The sequence below is a fragment of the Podarcis cretensis genome (assembly GCF_951804945.1).
Source record: "Podarcis cretensis genome assembly, chromosome: Z".
Classification (NCBI taxonomy): Eukaryota; Metazoa; Chordata; class Lepidosauria; order Squamata; family Lacertidae; genus Podarcis; species Podarcis cretensis.
In genome coordinates, this window is record NC_137184.1 from 29541551 (window position 1) to 29555755 (window position 14205).

General features: G+C 38.8%; 1 protein-coding gene across 6 annotated transcripts in view; it reads right to left on the minus strand.

Moving 5' to 3' along the window:
• Positions 1 to 14205, minus strand: part of RPS6KA6 (ribosomal protein S6 kinase A6) — a 98263-nt gene that overhangs the window by 39821 nt on the left and 44237 nt on the right. For 5 of the 6 annotated variants that reach the window (XR_013834758.1, XM_079961656.1, XM_079961659.1 and 2 more), the window contains exons 2-4: positions 9142 to 9201; positions 1907 to 2023; positions 757 to 838 (exon numbers count right to left, since the gene is read on the minus strand). Coding sequence is in view for 5 of the 6 variants with exons in the window: in XM_079961656.1 (XP_079817782.1) it covers positions 757 to 838; positions 1907 to 2023; positions 9142 to 9201 (259 nt within the window). In the remaining variant the exon portion in view is untranslated. Of the gene's footprint in view, positions 1 to 756; positions 839 to 1906; positions 2024 to 9141; positions 9202 to 9997; positions 10109 to 14205 lie in introns of those variants that run through there. The other variant, XM_079961658.1, reaches the window with a different exon arrangement.

Below are 14205 nucleotides of genomic sequence, written 5' to 3' on the forward strand. Positions count from 1 at the left end.
ACAGGTATAACACGATATATATGGGGAGGCCATATTTTAAAATCCATAAATCACTGCCATATCTGTTTAAACCTTTATTAAAACAAGCCCTAAAAATATGTCATTTAAAGCTAGGGAATAAAGAAATGCTTTTGAAGAGAGTGTAGTCTTCAACCTTGTTTTCAGTGTTCAGGATAAATACTGGAACAAATGTCCCTCAACATGTGCAGAGTCCTTTTCACTTCACAGGGATATTCTGTCACTATATTTTACATCAAAATGAGCAACTGCCAGGCAGGATAAGCCCAGGCACTTTTTAGTCAGGAAATCAAGCATTGATTTAAGATGAAGGAAACAACTGGTTTAAACAGAAGTCTGCCATCATTACGCCACACACTTTGAAATACTCAATAAGCAAAACCCATTGAACTATTTCAGATGTATGCCCTTGAGGACTGCAGCCGAACACTTCAGTCCTACAACATATTTACTTAATAAGTACCTTCAATTGAACCTGTAATTAACTTTAATATAGGAATGATTATTAAACTATAAAACAAGGCATGGTTATAGAAAAATGTTTTCACCTGGCACCTAAAGATAAGTAATGAAGGAGTCAGACAAGCCTCCCTACAGGGAGCATTCCACAAATGGGAGCCACAGCAGAGAAGGCCCATTCTCCTGTTGCCACCCTCTGGGCCACTGGTGTAAGGGGCACATGAAGAAGGGGCTCTAGCCAATGTACTGTATTATTTTTTTTAAAAAATGCAAGCAAACCTTTTAAAGAAGCTTTCTTCAGAACTTTCATTGCATACAGCTGTCCAGCATCAGGACCAAAAATTTTCCTCACGAGGAAAACCTAACCAGAGAACAGAGATTAAATATTTTACAAATGCTTACTGAATTATGCACAATGATTGCTTTTGAAAAGCTAATGTGAACTTGTAATCCTTTAGTGCAGATGTTTTCAAACTTTTTGGGTCCATGGCTCTTTTGACAAACTACATTCTTTCTGCAGCACCACAGTGGGGCTCAAAAGCCCAGTTATGTCACCCCTTGCCTACAGAGCCAGCAGCCCCTCACCCCTCAGCCTCCTTCTCTCCTCTCCTTGGAAGTCCTCTGGGCAGCTACAGCTGTCCCCCCCCCCCCCCGGTCTCTGAGTTGCCCCCCTGGCCCAAAGTGACGTGCCTCCTCACACTGCCCCAGAGGGGCCTAGGAAGCACCCCCTGGCCAACCCCAGAGGCACCATTCACCTGGAGAGCTTGCAGTCAGGACTGCTGCAACAAACAGCTGTGCAAGCCTTTGGGAGGAAGATGCAAGAGGGCATCAGAAGAGGGAAGGAAGGAAAGTGGGACAGAGGCCAGTGTTGCCCACGGCACCCCTGACCATCATTCAAGGCACCTCAACCTTAAGTTGTGTTGAATCTAGCAACTCATTCCACAAACACACACATTTTAGTGTTTTAATAGTAGTGGAGATGAATACACATCCGTTTAAGGGTCACTTTCATAGCTTTCCAATTATTAGTTATATGCCACCCATCTGACTGGGCTGGGCCAGTCACTCTGGGCGTCTTCCAACAAATTATAAAACCACAGTAAACATCAATTGTGTTGGCTAATCATTTACCGTACTCTCAGTAAATCATATATGCCTTTTCCATCTTCCACCAAAAACAATTATGTACTGTTTCATCATAAAAATGACTAAAATACTCTCGAAAAGTAAAACGCATTGTGAAAGCAGTGGAGAAGGTATTAGTATATGTTCTTTGTAAATTTACTATAATAACTCCCCAACATGAATAGCTCACTATAAAGTCATTAAATACAAATCAAGTATGTCTTTAGATGAATGAACAGGACTAGAAATCAAATATGACATGAAATTGCATTATTTAGAATAAACAGTTCTAGTTTTGTCTTACCTTTCCAAATGATCCTTGACCAAGGACTTTAAGTAATTCAAATTGTGCAGGATCTGCTTTTTCACATCCTTCTTTCACATGGTGAGTAATAGGTATCTCTTTCACAACTCCTTCATCCTATTCAAATAAAAATGAATAATAACGACCACTGAAATAATAATCTTTACTGCCCCCATCTGTCTACTTTACTGTTTGTGAAGGGGACATTATTTATAATTTATTATTCATACAATCTACAGCTAGTGCTCTAAAAATAAGCTGCTCTGCCCACAGATGTATAATCATAAACAATATACCACTACCACCTATCAGAAGCGCTACTACAAATTATCCAAAAAGTGAGGATGGGTGATGGGCTGGATGTTAGCCAACAAACTGAAGCTGAATCCTGAAAAGACAGGAGTGTTATATGTTCAAATTTCTGAAGTCGAGAAGGAGAGAAAACAGCCTGTTCTGGATGAGTTGCACTCCCCTGGAAGGAGCATGTTCGTAGCCTAGGACTATTCCTAGATCCAGCATTGTCACTTGAGGCCCTTGGTGGCTGGGTTTGCCTATTTTCAGCTACAACTGATTTGCCAGCTACAGCCTCTTTTGGACAGAGATTATTTGGTCACTGTACTCCATGCTCTGGGAAATTCCAATGTGCTCTACATGAGGCTGCTGAAGTAAACTTCAACTAGTCCAAAATGCAGTGCTGGGGTTGCTTTTAGAGCACATATGATCTATACAACCCCTTGTTTTAAAATAGCTGCCTGGGCCACCAGTTCATTACCAGGCTCAAGGTGCTCATTTTAGTATTTACGCCCAACAAAACATGGGCTCCAAATATCTGAAAGACCGCTTCCTTCCTTACAAACCCGCTTGGTTGTTAAGATCAGCAGAGGGGGGCCCCTTGGTAGTTACACTTCCTGCAAAAGTTTGGTTGCCAATGGCCTAGGAGAGGGCATTCATTCCCTGTGGCATCCACTTAGTGGTAGAATCCCTCCCCATGGAGGTATGTCTGGCCTCTTCACTATACAACTGTTCAGGAATACTGATGACACACCTCTTTAACCTGGCCTTTGGCACCTGAGATTCATGTTTACAGAAACCCACCTATTCTGGAGAATGTAGAATGTTTTAATTGTTTTTAATTCTGAATTTCAAAGTGTTGTAACACACCCTGAGACTTGCTGGTGAAGAGCAGTGATAAATAATATTTAAATAATAATAATAATGGGAAGGACAATTCAGGCCTCTATGATCCTTTCATAGTAGACTGTTTCTTTTTCTATTGAAAAGCTCCTGTTTTTAGGGAGCCACTGAATGGGGAGGATACTGCAGGCAATAGTTACAACATTGTCCAAGTCCTCTCAGAGACATAGTCTCTAGTAGATCCTTATATTGGTTGTGAGGAAGCAACGAGAATATCAGACCTTGAGATTAATTCATTGTCTACAAACAGAAAATAAATGCTTAGGATATGAAGCATGTTGCTTTTTTATCAACATAAAATTACAAATCACTGTGCAAGGTAGTGTAAGTTTGGGACTATGGGTAAAATGTTCCTTAAATGGGTAAAATGTTCAGTTTAAGTAGGCTAAGTGGTTAGAAGTTAGGCGTGAAACGAGGTGAATAAAACAGAGATGACAGTCTCATAGTCATGGGGGAAGGAGAAGGCTAGGAATGCCTTTCACCACTTTCCTCTGGTTTGCCAACTACAGCTGTTCCTGGACAAGGATAGCTTAACCACTGTCGTCCACACATTGGCAACTTCAAGGCTAGATTACTTTAATAGGTTCTATATGGGGCTGCCCTTGGGTCTGATTCAGCAGCTCCAGCTGGTGCAGAATGCTAGTATTTAGTTATGGTTTATTTGGTCTGCCATCTTGATTCAACATGGCACTTGGTGTCTAAACATAGGAAGTGTGCCTTTTCCATCTTGGGAATCCTCATGCCAAGTTCAGTGAAAATATTTTCAGAGGCATCCAAAACTGCATAGGTTGCAACTGTCCTGCCAAATTTGGCAATGCTATCTTCAGAGCCATCCAAATTAGTACTGGCTGGAACTATTGGTTCAAATTTGGCAAAGTCATGGTAAACTGGGTAACAATATCTTCAGAGGCATACAAATGGATGCTTAACACTAAATTGGGCAAAATCACACCAGTCATGTTTCTGTCCAGCATCTTGATTCAGAATGACAGCCAGAAGCTCCACGTTAACAAAAATTGCTGTCCCAACCTCAGGAACCTTCATGCCAAGTTTGAATCAGTGCAGTTTGTACCAGTCATGCGAAAAATCAGACAAAGTCGTGCCCAAGTCACGTTTTGGACTATCATCCTAATTTGAAAGTGCATCCAGTGTTCCAAGGTTGATAAAAAAAAATAGCTGCTCCCACGTCAGGAACAACTGTGCCAAGAATGAAATTGGTGCAGTTTGCACCCACTGTACTGAAAATCCAGTGAAGTTACACCAAAGTCATGTTTCAAGCTGCCATCTTGATTCAAAATGGCATCCAGTGTTCCAACATCAACAAAAACCACCACCCTCACCTCAGAAGCCTTCATGGTTTAGCAAATAATAGTTCAAGAGGCATCTGCATGGAGAATAAACAAACCACTTTCCACAATATATAGTAGATAATGAATATATACAATGTTCTCAGACATTTACTGCTTGAATTTCAAAAGATGGTACTAATCAACAAAGCAAGTTATTACCTCAATATGCATAAAACACCTTAGATACCTCAGTATCTGAATAACTGTTCCAGTTCCTCACAGTGATGAGAAATATAGAAAATAAAAGGCTTACATTTTCAAAACTGAATATTTAAGATGTGTAACAACAAATCTGCTTTGTATTTAAAGAACTCAGTTTCTTCCAACAATGCACTGAAGATATAAACACCACTAAGAACTTCAAATGTATATAAATGCTGACATCAGAGCCTCCATCTTTCCCTCACATAAGATTAGAAGGCATCTAAGTACTGTCCTGACACATATTAAAAATTCATCCCTCCTTTTCTTAAGGAAAAAACAATTAAAATGCTAGTATTCATGTTGCCTAGTGACAGAAAAAACAGAAGTCATATCAATAAGCTATAATAAAATCTTTAATAGCTACTGATGCCACACACAAGACATTCAACAATGCTGTTTTCATATTTCAATAAACTGGAACATTTGCATGAAAAACCATTTTAGTCATTCATCTGTTTCTATTTTATTCTTCCACCTTAAGTTACTATCCTATGACATCACAATTTGTTTCTGTGGAACTTGGCAACAGTCATTAAATAAGAATTCAACAGGAAAAAGCAATCACACAATTGTCCATGGAATAGTCTCCTGTAATATAAATCCGAGGTCCTGGCTGAGTAATTTTAGATCCCATGTGCTATTCAGTTATATTCATTAATTTGAAAAAAGTACATTCAGTGTATCCTAAGAATTGAGTAGCAACCACGTAACGTAACAAAAGAAAAGAACTTGGTCACTCAACAGCTGTTCAGTGTGGGCAGCAACAAAAGAAGCAGAGCATAAGTATCAGGGAGAGAAACCAGGTTTTATCAACAGTATAGTGCTCTCAATCACTTTACTTTTGTTTCAGATTTAGCCTTCTGCACATTTTGTTCCTTGGACTACAGCTCTTTAAACCTCTGTTGTCTTCTACTTTCTTCCTGCTATTGTAGTCCTATCTTCATCTACCTACAAGTTTGATCTGCTAAAGCCAACTTCCTTTAGTTTCTCTACTCCAGCCCCTTAATTAAGATGTCACAATCCAGAACATCTACAACATAAATGAAGGTCCAGGGGGGTAGTCCAGAATGTTGTACCAATTCTGCTGCAGGTTATCAAGCTGGTCCCACAGTACTATTACTTCCTCTTCTTCCCCCACCCTGACTTTAAAGCCAAAAAAATCAGATCACACAACCACCATCACAGCCAAAGTTGAGCAACCAACCTATGAACAAGTCATCCAACCTTTTCAGGTCCTGATTTGAAGTACTTGCTCTGTCTGCCCTATGATCTATAAACACCAACCTCACTCATTGTTTCCTTGAATACATTGTTATGTAATTTAGAACTGCATGTGGTATTTTATTGCTTGTAAAATAAAGTATCAGGTATGAATATTATGGTGTGTGTGTTTTTAATGCAGATACTCTCCTTGCCTAAACTAAGACTTTTTTCCATTTTAAAATGAAGCACACTACTAATAAGCAGGAGTCCGCAGCTTAATATAGGCGGCAACAATTTTGCACGGAGGTTCCATTCCTGGCCCCCACATGTATCAGCAGAACATGGATAAGCACCTCCTGCCCCAATTCAGCCCTCATTTTGCCTTCTTCCAGGTCCAAAAGGACCTGTGCATTGGCAGTCGCGCATCAATTGGACACACCTAAAATGCTTGCTGCCTCTATCACACTGCTTCAGTAACAAAAGAAGCCACAACTAGCAGAAGCCACTTTCTAACAAAGGTGAGACAATAGTTCCGTCAGATCTAGAGTCCACAATCCTAGGACTATTTGGCACCTGGCCCTGTCCTTCAAAGCTCTTACTTTCCCACTTCTTTCCTGTTCATACAGCCTTTTATATTACCCAGGCTTTACATCAGCTCCTATACAGCCTGCTGCCAAGTCGACTCCACTTCCTTTAGTTACTCTATTCTTGACTCCTGTTCCTCTCCATCCCCAGCATATAACTATTCCTCAATTCTAAACTTCTTCAGAGTTACCTTTCACCTAAATTTAGCTATCTCTTTTGCACTTTGTAACAAAGCACTCTTGGCTACAACAGCAAGCTGCTTATCAAAAAGCAGGACTGAATCAGAAATAACTCCCAGGTTCCAAAGCTGTTCCAGTGGGGAGATTACAGCCCCATAAATTATAGGAAGATCTATCATCACTTCTTACTTGGCTGAATTCAACTTCAATCTGTTATCCCTCTTCCACTTGACCATAGCTTCTGGACACTGATTTAGGACAAAGATAACAGCATTTGGAAACTTAGTAACTTAAATTTAGAGCTGGATGTCAGCATATTTGATTAAGACTGTTGTAAAACCTCTAATGAAGAAACTCTCTTCAAACCTTGAAGATTTTAACCAATCATCAGCTGGTCAAAAATACCCACAAATCACCTTCTTAGGCAAGCTACTTGAGCAAGAGGATGAAACTGATTGTCTCGTTTCATGTCAGTCTAGTTCTAGGCTTGTTCTTGGCACAGAAACTGCCCTAGCCAACCTAATGGATAACATATGCCAGGATAAGGGGAGTGCTTCCAGAAGCAACGAAGTACTGACAGTTATTTATAAAGCACTTCACAACACTAGGCACCTACTGGAATGGCCCCTCACCCACCAAATACCCTGTTGGAATGATTCCAGAGATAGGGGAAGGCAGGCAAAGACCAGCTCCAGGGCTGGGCTGCTCTTATTTTAAGCTTGTGTGGCTTTTAACGTATTAATTACATTTTATTAATATTGAAAACTGGACTGGGGACATGTCTCAAATATTCTCTATCTCCAGTCAGACACAGAAATCTTTTTCTGCCTTTGTCCATGTTTCAATGCCTTCCAAACTAACAACTTCCCTTCCCTTCACAAAATATGCACTGTAAGGATTCTGTGTTGCCTCTGCAATAATAATGTTTGTAAATGATATTTCATGCCATCACATCATCTGAGCCAATCTGTGTATCGCCACCAAGTTCAAATAAGGTATACTGCCAGACATTAGAGGAATTGGGAATATGAAACATCCCCTACAACAGTCTTCCCTAACCTGGTCCCCTTCAGATGTTGCTGGACTATAACTACCATCATCCCTGACCATTGAAAAAGCTAGCCAGGCTGATGGAAAGACACCAGGTTGAGGAATCCTGCTCTTAATGTATGCAATACTCAGAATCATGTGTGCCTAATTTCCAAGATAGCACTCATTGCCTAATATCCAAGATAACACCTAGGCTATGCATTCCATAGATTGCTTATGTAGTCACTATATATAGCACTAATATATAAACCAAAGAAGAAGCTAATTAATAAAAAAGAATTAGACCCAATAGCACATCACTCAGATGCCAGTACTAATGTTAGAGACCTAGAAGTTTTGCTTACAGGTCAAGCATTAGAAAACAAAAAACAGTATTTAAAATAAAATACTTTCACTGGATCCCCTGAGAAAGAATTTGGAAATTATTTAAGGCATCAGAACTTTACTATATGATTATCAGTCAAATGAAAATCAGAGCAAAGTAACACCACACAGAAAGTCTAAGGAAATTAAATACAATCCAGAACACTGTCTGTATACCTTTACTGGACAGAATGCCTATAAAATTAACATATTTGCCATAAACACACTTGAGTCTATTTCAGGCTGGCTGGTACTGCTCAAAAGTAATTTAAATATCAGAAAATGTTGTAGCATTCCAAAGTGGTGGTGATGATGATGGTGGTGATTTATTTATTTATACCTCACCTTTTTCCCTGGTGGGACTCAAGGCAGCTTACAGATAAAAGCAAACGCCACTAAAAACATAGTGTCTTATGATAAAACATTTTAAGAATTATTTTTTTCTTTCAACCAGGCTTGTAACTAGCACCATCTAAATTGCCTATGGCAAATAAGCATGGTTCCATTCCAAGTGATCAGGAAGAGCTTTGCATAACAGGCCCTCTCCATTTGTTAAGGCTATAAATGACTAACCAGCACATGTAAGCAGGCAGGCAAAAAATAGTTCTGTGAACTATTAAGTATTAAGCATTTATTTCCAAGACTGCTTTCAGTAACAATAAAAATAGATGCTAAAAATTATAATAATTTGTAGTTACTTCTTCCTTCTGAAACAAAATGTCATTCAGGCTGCCTCCTGCCAGTATACGGCTTTCCTCACCCAAACAAGCATCAGATATGTATCCAACACATATGGAACAAAAATTCATTAAAAATACTACTTGATTTGCATCAATACTGCAAATCTTGAAAGTCAAACAATTTCAAGCAAGGTTACACATCACCTATGTGCATCACCTATGTCATACACTCGGGCACATAGGAAAAAAATCCTGAACTTTTCTACTGAAGAAGCAGGGTAAATTTCTATTACTTCTCTTTTACCTCTCATTTTGTCCTCCAAGTTTTCTCCTAGTTTGGTTCCTAAATAAAGCATGCAAAAGAAAATACGAAACTCAAAATATTTTGATGGCAGTTCCCACCCTTAAGAACTTATGCATGAACTTACTTCATAGGAATATGGTTCTCCTTCCTCCATAGGTTCATCCACCACTCTAATGCCATTCAGCTGCGGAAATAAATGAAAAATGTGGTTAAACAGAAAACTTGAATAGATTTGCATAATATATCCAATACAAGTGTACTGGTCATTACATAATCCCTAATTAAATATCTTATTTAATAACCTTTCCAGAACACTGCTCAGAAGGGCAGAAATCTTAACTTCCCCCATTAATTTCAATAATGTACAATTGCCTAACGCTCCTCTTAAAAAATGCATGTTTTCTGCAGAGAAAAAGACATAAAGCTGAACGACCAGAAGTTTCAGATTATTTATACCTCTGGGTAGTATAAATAGATAATGTCAAATGGGTATTTTTAAAATTAAAACACCAATTAGTACGGATTCCTGTTCTGGAATTATAGTTGGAACCTGATTTGTTTTTTTGTTTTGTTTTTCTTTTTAATCAATTACTTAAATTGCCTTGATTTAAAAGTCAAATCACCCAATTGACAGTTTTCAAATAGGTAAAGGTCATAAAAAGGGGAAATAACTGTCTGTCCATATGGCTTCTATGGTTCAAACTAGAAGAAGGAAATTTATTAAGAAGCATTAGAAAAAATTTTAAAAGTTCAACATCTAAGGAAGAATATGGCTTTCAATGAGTAATCATGTATGCATGTTTTGTAACAGAATCGCCTGTTTGAAAGCAAGATAATTAGCAAGATGGCTCAGAGGGTCTGCCTCTACGAAGGAAACTGCCCTATACAGAGTTAGATCATTGGTTTATCTAGTTCAGTATTGTCCACACTGACTGGCAGAGGATTTCCAAAGCTTTTGATTGAGTTTCTCCCAGCCTCACCTGGAGACACAAGGAGCTGAACCAGGGATCTTCTGCACGCAAAGCAGATCTACAGCAGTTCTCTACTAAATCTAATTTTATTACAATTGCCTCCATTTAATAAGAGCTGTAACTGTGCTAAGATACGAGTTGCTAAATTTGTTTAAACAGCTGAATCATACAAACAAGGATATGCACTTGCTCCGACATGTAGAATAGTAATAATTAAAAACTGGAAAAACCTGCTAAAGACAGTTATTCATTTTGCTATATTAATTACCAAACAAGTCACCCTCCTATGGTGTGCATACATATATATCATTACAACAAAACTACAAAATTTCCTGAGAAGTTCTTTCCCATTTTATCCTCATAACAACCCTGAGAGGCAGCATAGGATAACAGATAGCAATTTGCCTATGGGACTGAATGGCTATTTGAACTCTTTAGTCAAATGTTTTTCCAATAGAAAATTATAGAATTTAATACACTTACAAAAGAGAAGATATATATTACTTGGAAAATTATTTCCACTGCAAGAAAAAAGGGGAGACTCTTCTCATTCAGCCAATCTGGATTCAGTCCCAGCATCAGCAGTCAACACAGAGGGCACCTGCAGAAGCCCACTGCTGAGTCAGTCAGCTACCGCTCTCTGTGGAAGCTGTGGCCAGGCTGAATTCCCAGTTGAGCAGCAATAATACACAGACAATTTCCCACTACAAGGCATTCCTGGCGCCTGTGCTCAGACCATATCTGAAGCTCTGTGTGGCTTTCTGTACTAAGATATTGAGTTTGAGTGTTGCTGGGAACAGGAGATTGCAATCTGTTGCACAAATCCTCGGCAGGATTTGTAAGGATCTTGCCTGCCTCCTTCTCAAAAAACGCTGTAAGTCTATTTAGACTCTAAGTTTACTTCATTGAATCCTTCTCACACTTTCAGTTTAGTAAAGTGTAGAATGTGTTATGCTATAGCAAAGATAACTTTCTTCAGTTCACACATTGAGCATTGTCTCCCAGGTAGCACTGTTAATCTTAGATCTAGTTTTAAAAGTGCCCAAAGGCAAACTTGGAAAATACATGGCCATGCCACACTTTCAATAAGGTAAAAGCAAATACAGGAATCATATAGACTTCCCAAAGTATACTGGTGAGTAAGAAGGGCACTTAGTTTCTCCTGCACCTGCAAAGTCTTCCTTGCAAATGCATTCCAGCATTAAAACAGAAAGACTGTGTTGAGAACCAAACGTTTTTCTTGTAACATCTAGTTGGCCCTAAACTTTGACTTAATTTAAAGAAGGGGAGAATACTTCAAACAGTGCTTTTGAGAAACACGTTAAGGCAACTCCTGCAGTCCCACTTCAGATGAAACAGGAGTATAGAGACTGCCTTAAAACACTTCTCAAAAGTGCAGTTTGTGCACTTCTCCGGCAAGACCATACATGGACAGCAGCACAGTTACCACTGCTGCTCAGCCAACTGCTGGAGAAGTGTAGGAACTGCTTCAAACAGTGCTTTTGAAAAGCATTTTAATCCCCACCCTTCAGCAAATCAGTGGGGAGTAAATCCTTCTGCCTTGCCCATGCAATCTTGTTCCCTGCTGGGAGCAGGGCATGCAGCCAAGGCAAAATTAAACCCTGACCTCCCACCCATCAGCTAACATCATCAGTCACATCAGTGGATGGGCATGGTTAAGGGAAATGGTCTTTCAGGTCAAGACTGGTTCATAGACCAGAGGTTCTTCACCCCTGCCTTAGGAGGTCTGCCCACCACCAACTGATCTGAACGGCTTCAAAAGCATCAGCAGTTAATTTCTACTGAAAGAAGTATAATACATTCACTGCATTCTAATATCTGGATTTGGTTGCTCGAATATGACTTTTCAATCTCAAACAACTAACTTCATTATCAACACAGACATAACAGAGTTATCATGTAAACCAAGTCCACTATTTGATTATTATTTTCAACAAAAGCTTAATATTCAAAGCACCATTCAATCACCGCAAAGAACAAATTAAATGCTTGCTATCAATAAAACAGCAAGTCTCAAAAGCCTCTTCTGTTTATGTTCACACATAAAGCAATTAAGCATTTACCTAAAATAAAATACCTTTCTGCAGATGCCAGCCCAATCTACCCTGTAAGTAGTAGCAGCTTATATAAATTTTGATTATTCTTACTAAATATGTTTTAAATAATCTATTTTATATACATTAAATTTCTTCTGGCACAACAAAAAATCATTTCTTGTTTTGAAACCCTAAATCCATTGATACATTAGCTCCCCAATAAAGACACATTTCCAGCAAACTGAAAAGTTAGGGCAATTGTTTTTCAATGCAGAGGCAAACAAGGGGCTAGTGAAAACAAATACTCATATGGAAGAGAGAGTTCTGCAACATTAATTGAACATCCCCCCTCCTCATATGCAGGTCCATAAACTGAGTTTGAATTCTGGAATGACGGAGGCATGGTGAGTGGCTCCTCGATCTGAGAAATAGTCAGTTGCTGTATTGAATTGGTTCAACTCCCTCTGGTGAAGCAGGTGCACAGTCTGGGGGTACTCCCTCACTTCTAGGCCTCTAAAATACATATCCTGTACCGGGGGGGGGGGCGTACTATGAAACTAATCAAGCTTAAGCTTCAGGGCCCCTAATCTCAGAAGGGCCCCTGAAACAACTTTAGTCCACATTGTTTTTAAAAAATGGCCTAGTAGACCCAATTTTTGCTGCACGACTCAGATTGATTTTTTTAATGTATATATTTCAACAATCTCAAGGTTTGAGAGTCAATAGCACAGATGTTTTGAAGGAGTTGTGATCTATCATAGAACAACCCCACTGAAGAAGATAATAGATTTTTAAAAGTTTAAGTGAGGTATGGAGAATCTTTGACCCTCCAGATGTTGCTGAACTACAACTCCCAACAGCCCCAGCAAGCATGGTCAATGGACTAGGATGATGGGAGCTGTAGTTCAGCAACTAAGTTTCCCCACACCTGTTCTAGGTACACAATGTCAACAGGATGACCTATATCTATATGCCTGCTGACACTCTGTATACTTTCTTTTACAAATCCTGCACTGGACCGGATTGTGTTGTTGCTAACACAAAGTGGGAATCAATGGGGTAAGTAACAACAGGTAAGATTTAGACAAGACCCAAAACTCAGAACTACACTGCCTGAAAATAGGTATAACACATGGACTTCAGTGTGAGCTTGAGTGTCACTATGGCTTCATCAAAGTTTTTTTCAAAAGCTTGAGAAAACCTTTCTTCAAAAGCTTTAGAAAACTATGGTTGTTGCACTTTTTAACCTAGCTCCACAAAATTCCCACCACTCTAGAATTTTATTGGAAGGGGCAAAGCATAACCACCAAATATTGTCCACCAATATTTTGGACCGGGGGAGAAGAGAATAAGTAATGCAAGTATTGTACCCCTTCCCTGGTTGGATCATTGAGGTTTTCAAAGGTGCATCCTCTGGCTTTAATAGACCAATACCTGGGATAGCACTGTGGCTCCTAGCCAGAGAGAATAAGTGAGGTAGTTTGCCTCTTGCTGCTTGTATAGGGGCAACTAATGCTTGCTCTAATATTCACTATAATGCTCCAATCTAGTCTAACTTTAGTCAAATTAATTTTTTCAGCATTTAATGAATTTAAAAGTTGGCAATAGAAGAAGTAGCTGCCCTTTCCCCCCTTCTTCCTCTGGAACTTATTGTAAATATAAATGTCATAATATTTTGGAAAACGATCTGTAAATAACAAATTACAAATCTAGTAAATAAGATATATAGAAGTCTGAACCGTGAAATGATAGGTTTCAAAGATCAAATACCACCTTTCAAATCCCTTTAAACACTATGCTTTTCAGTGGATTTATTTCACACATTCAGCTGCAAGTCCTCATCTTGAGCTATCAAGTAAATGTTCATGCACATGTGAGACATCAGCCTATAACCATAATAGAAGTGTAAAAGATGCACAGTACCTTACCAGTGTCCTTACTGTCACTGTTTAAAAGCAGAAGGTAAATAAATATGAAAAAATATTTATTTCCCTTTAAAAATATTTCTTCATTTATCCAGAATTCTTTAATTCAGCCCTTATTTTTAATTCAGCCCTTAATTTCAAAAGAGAGCAAATGAACTCTAAAATTACAGCACCTAAGTAAATTTCCAAATGTAGAGTTATTACTATTAGACATTTGACACCATTTGACACTACC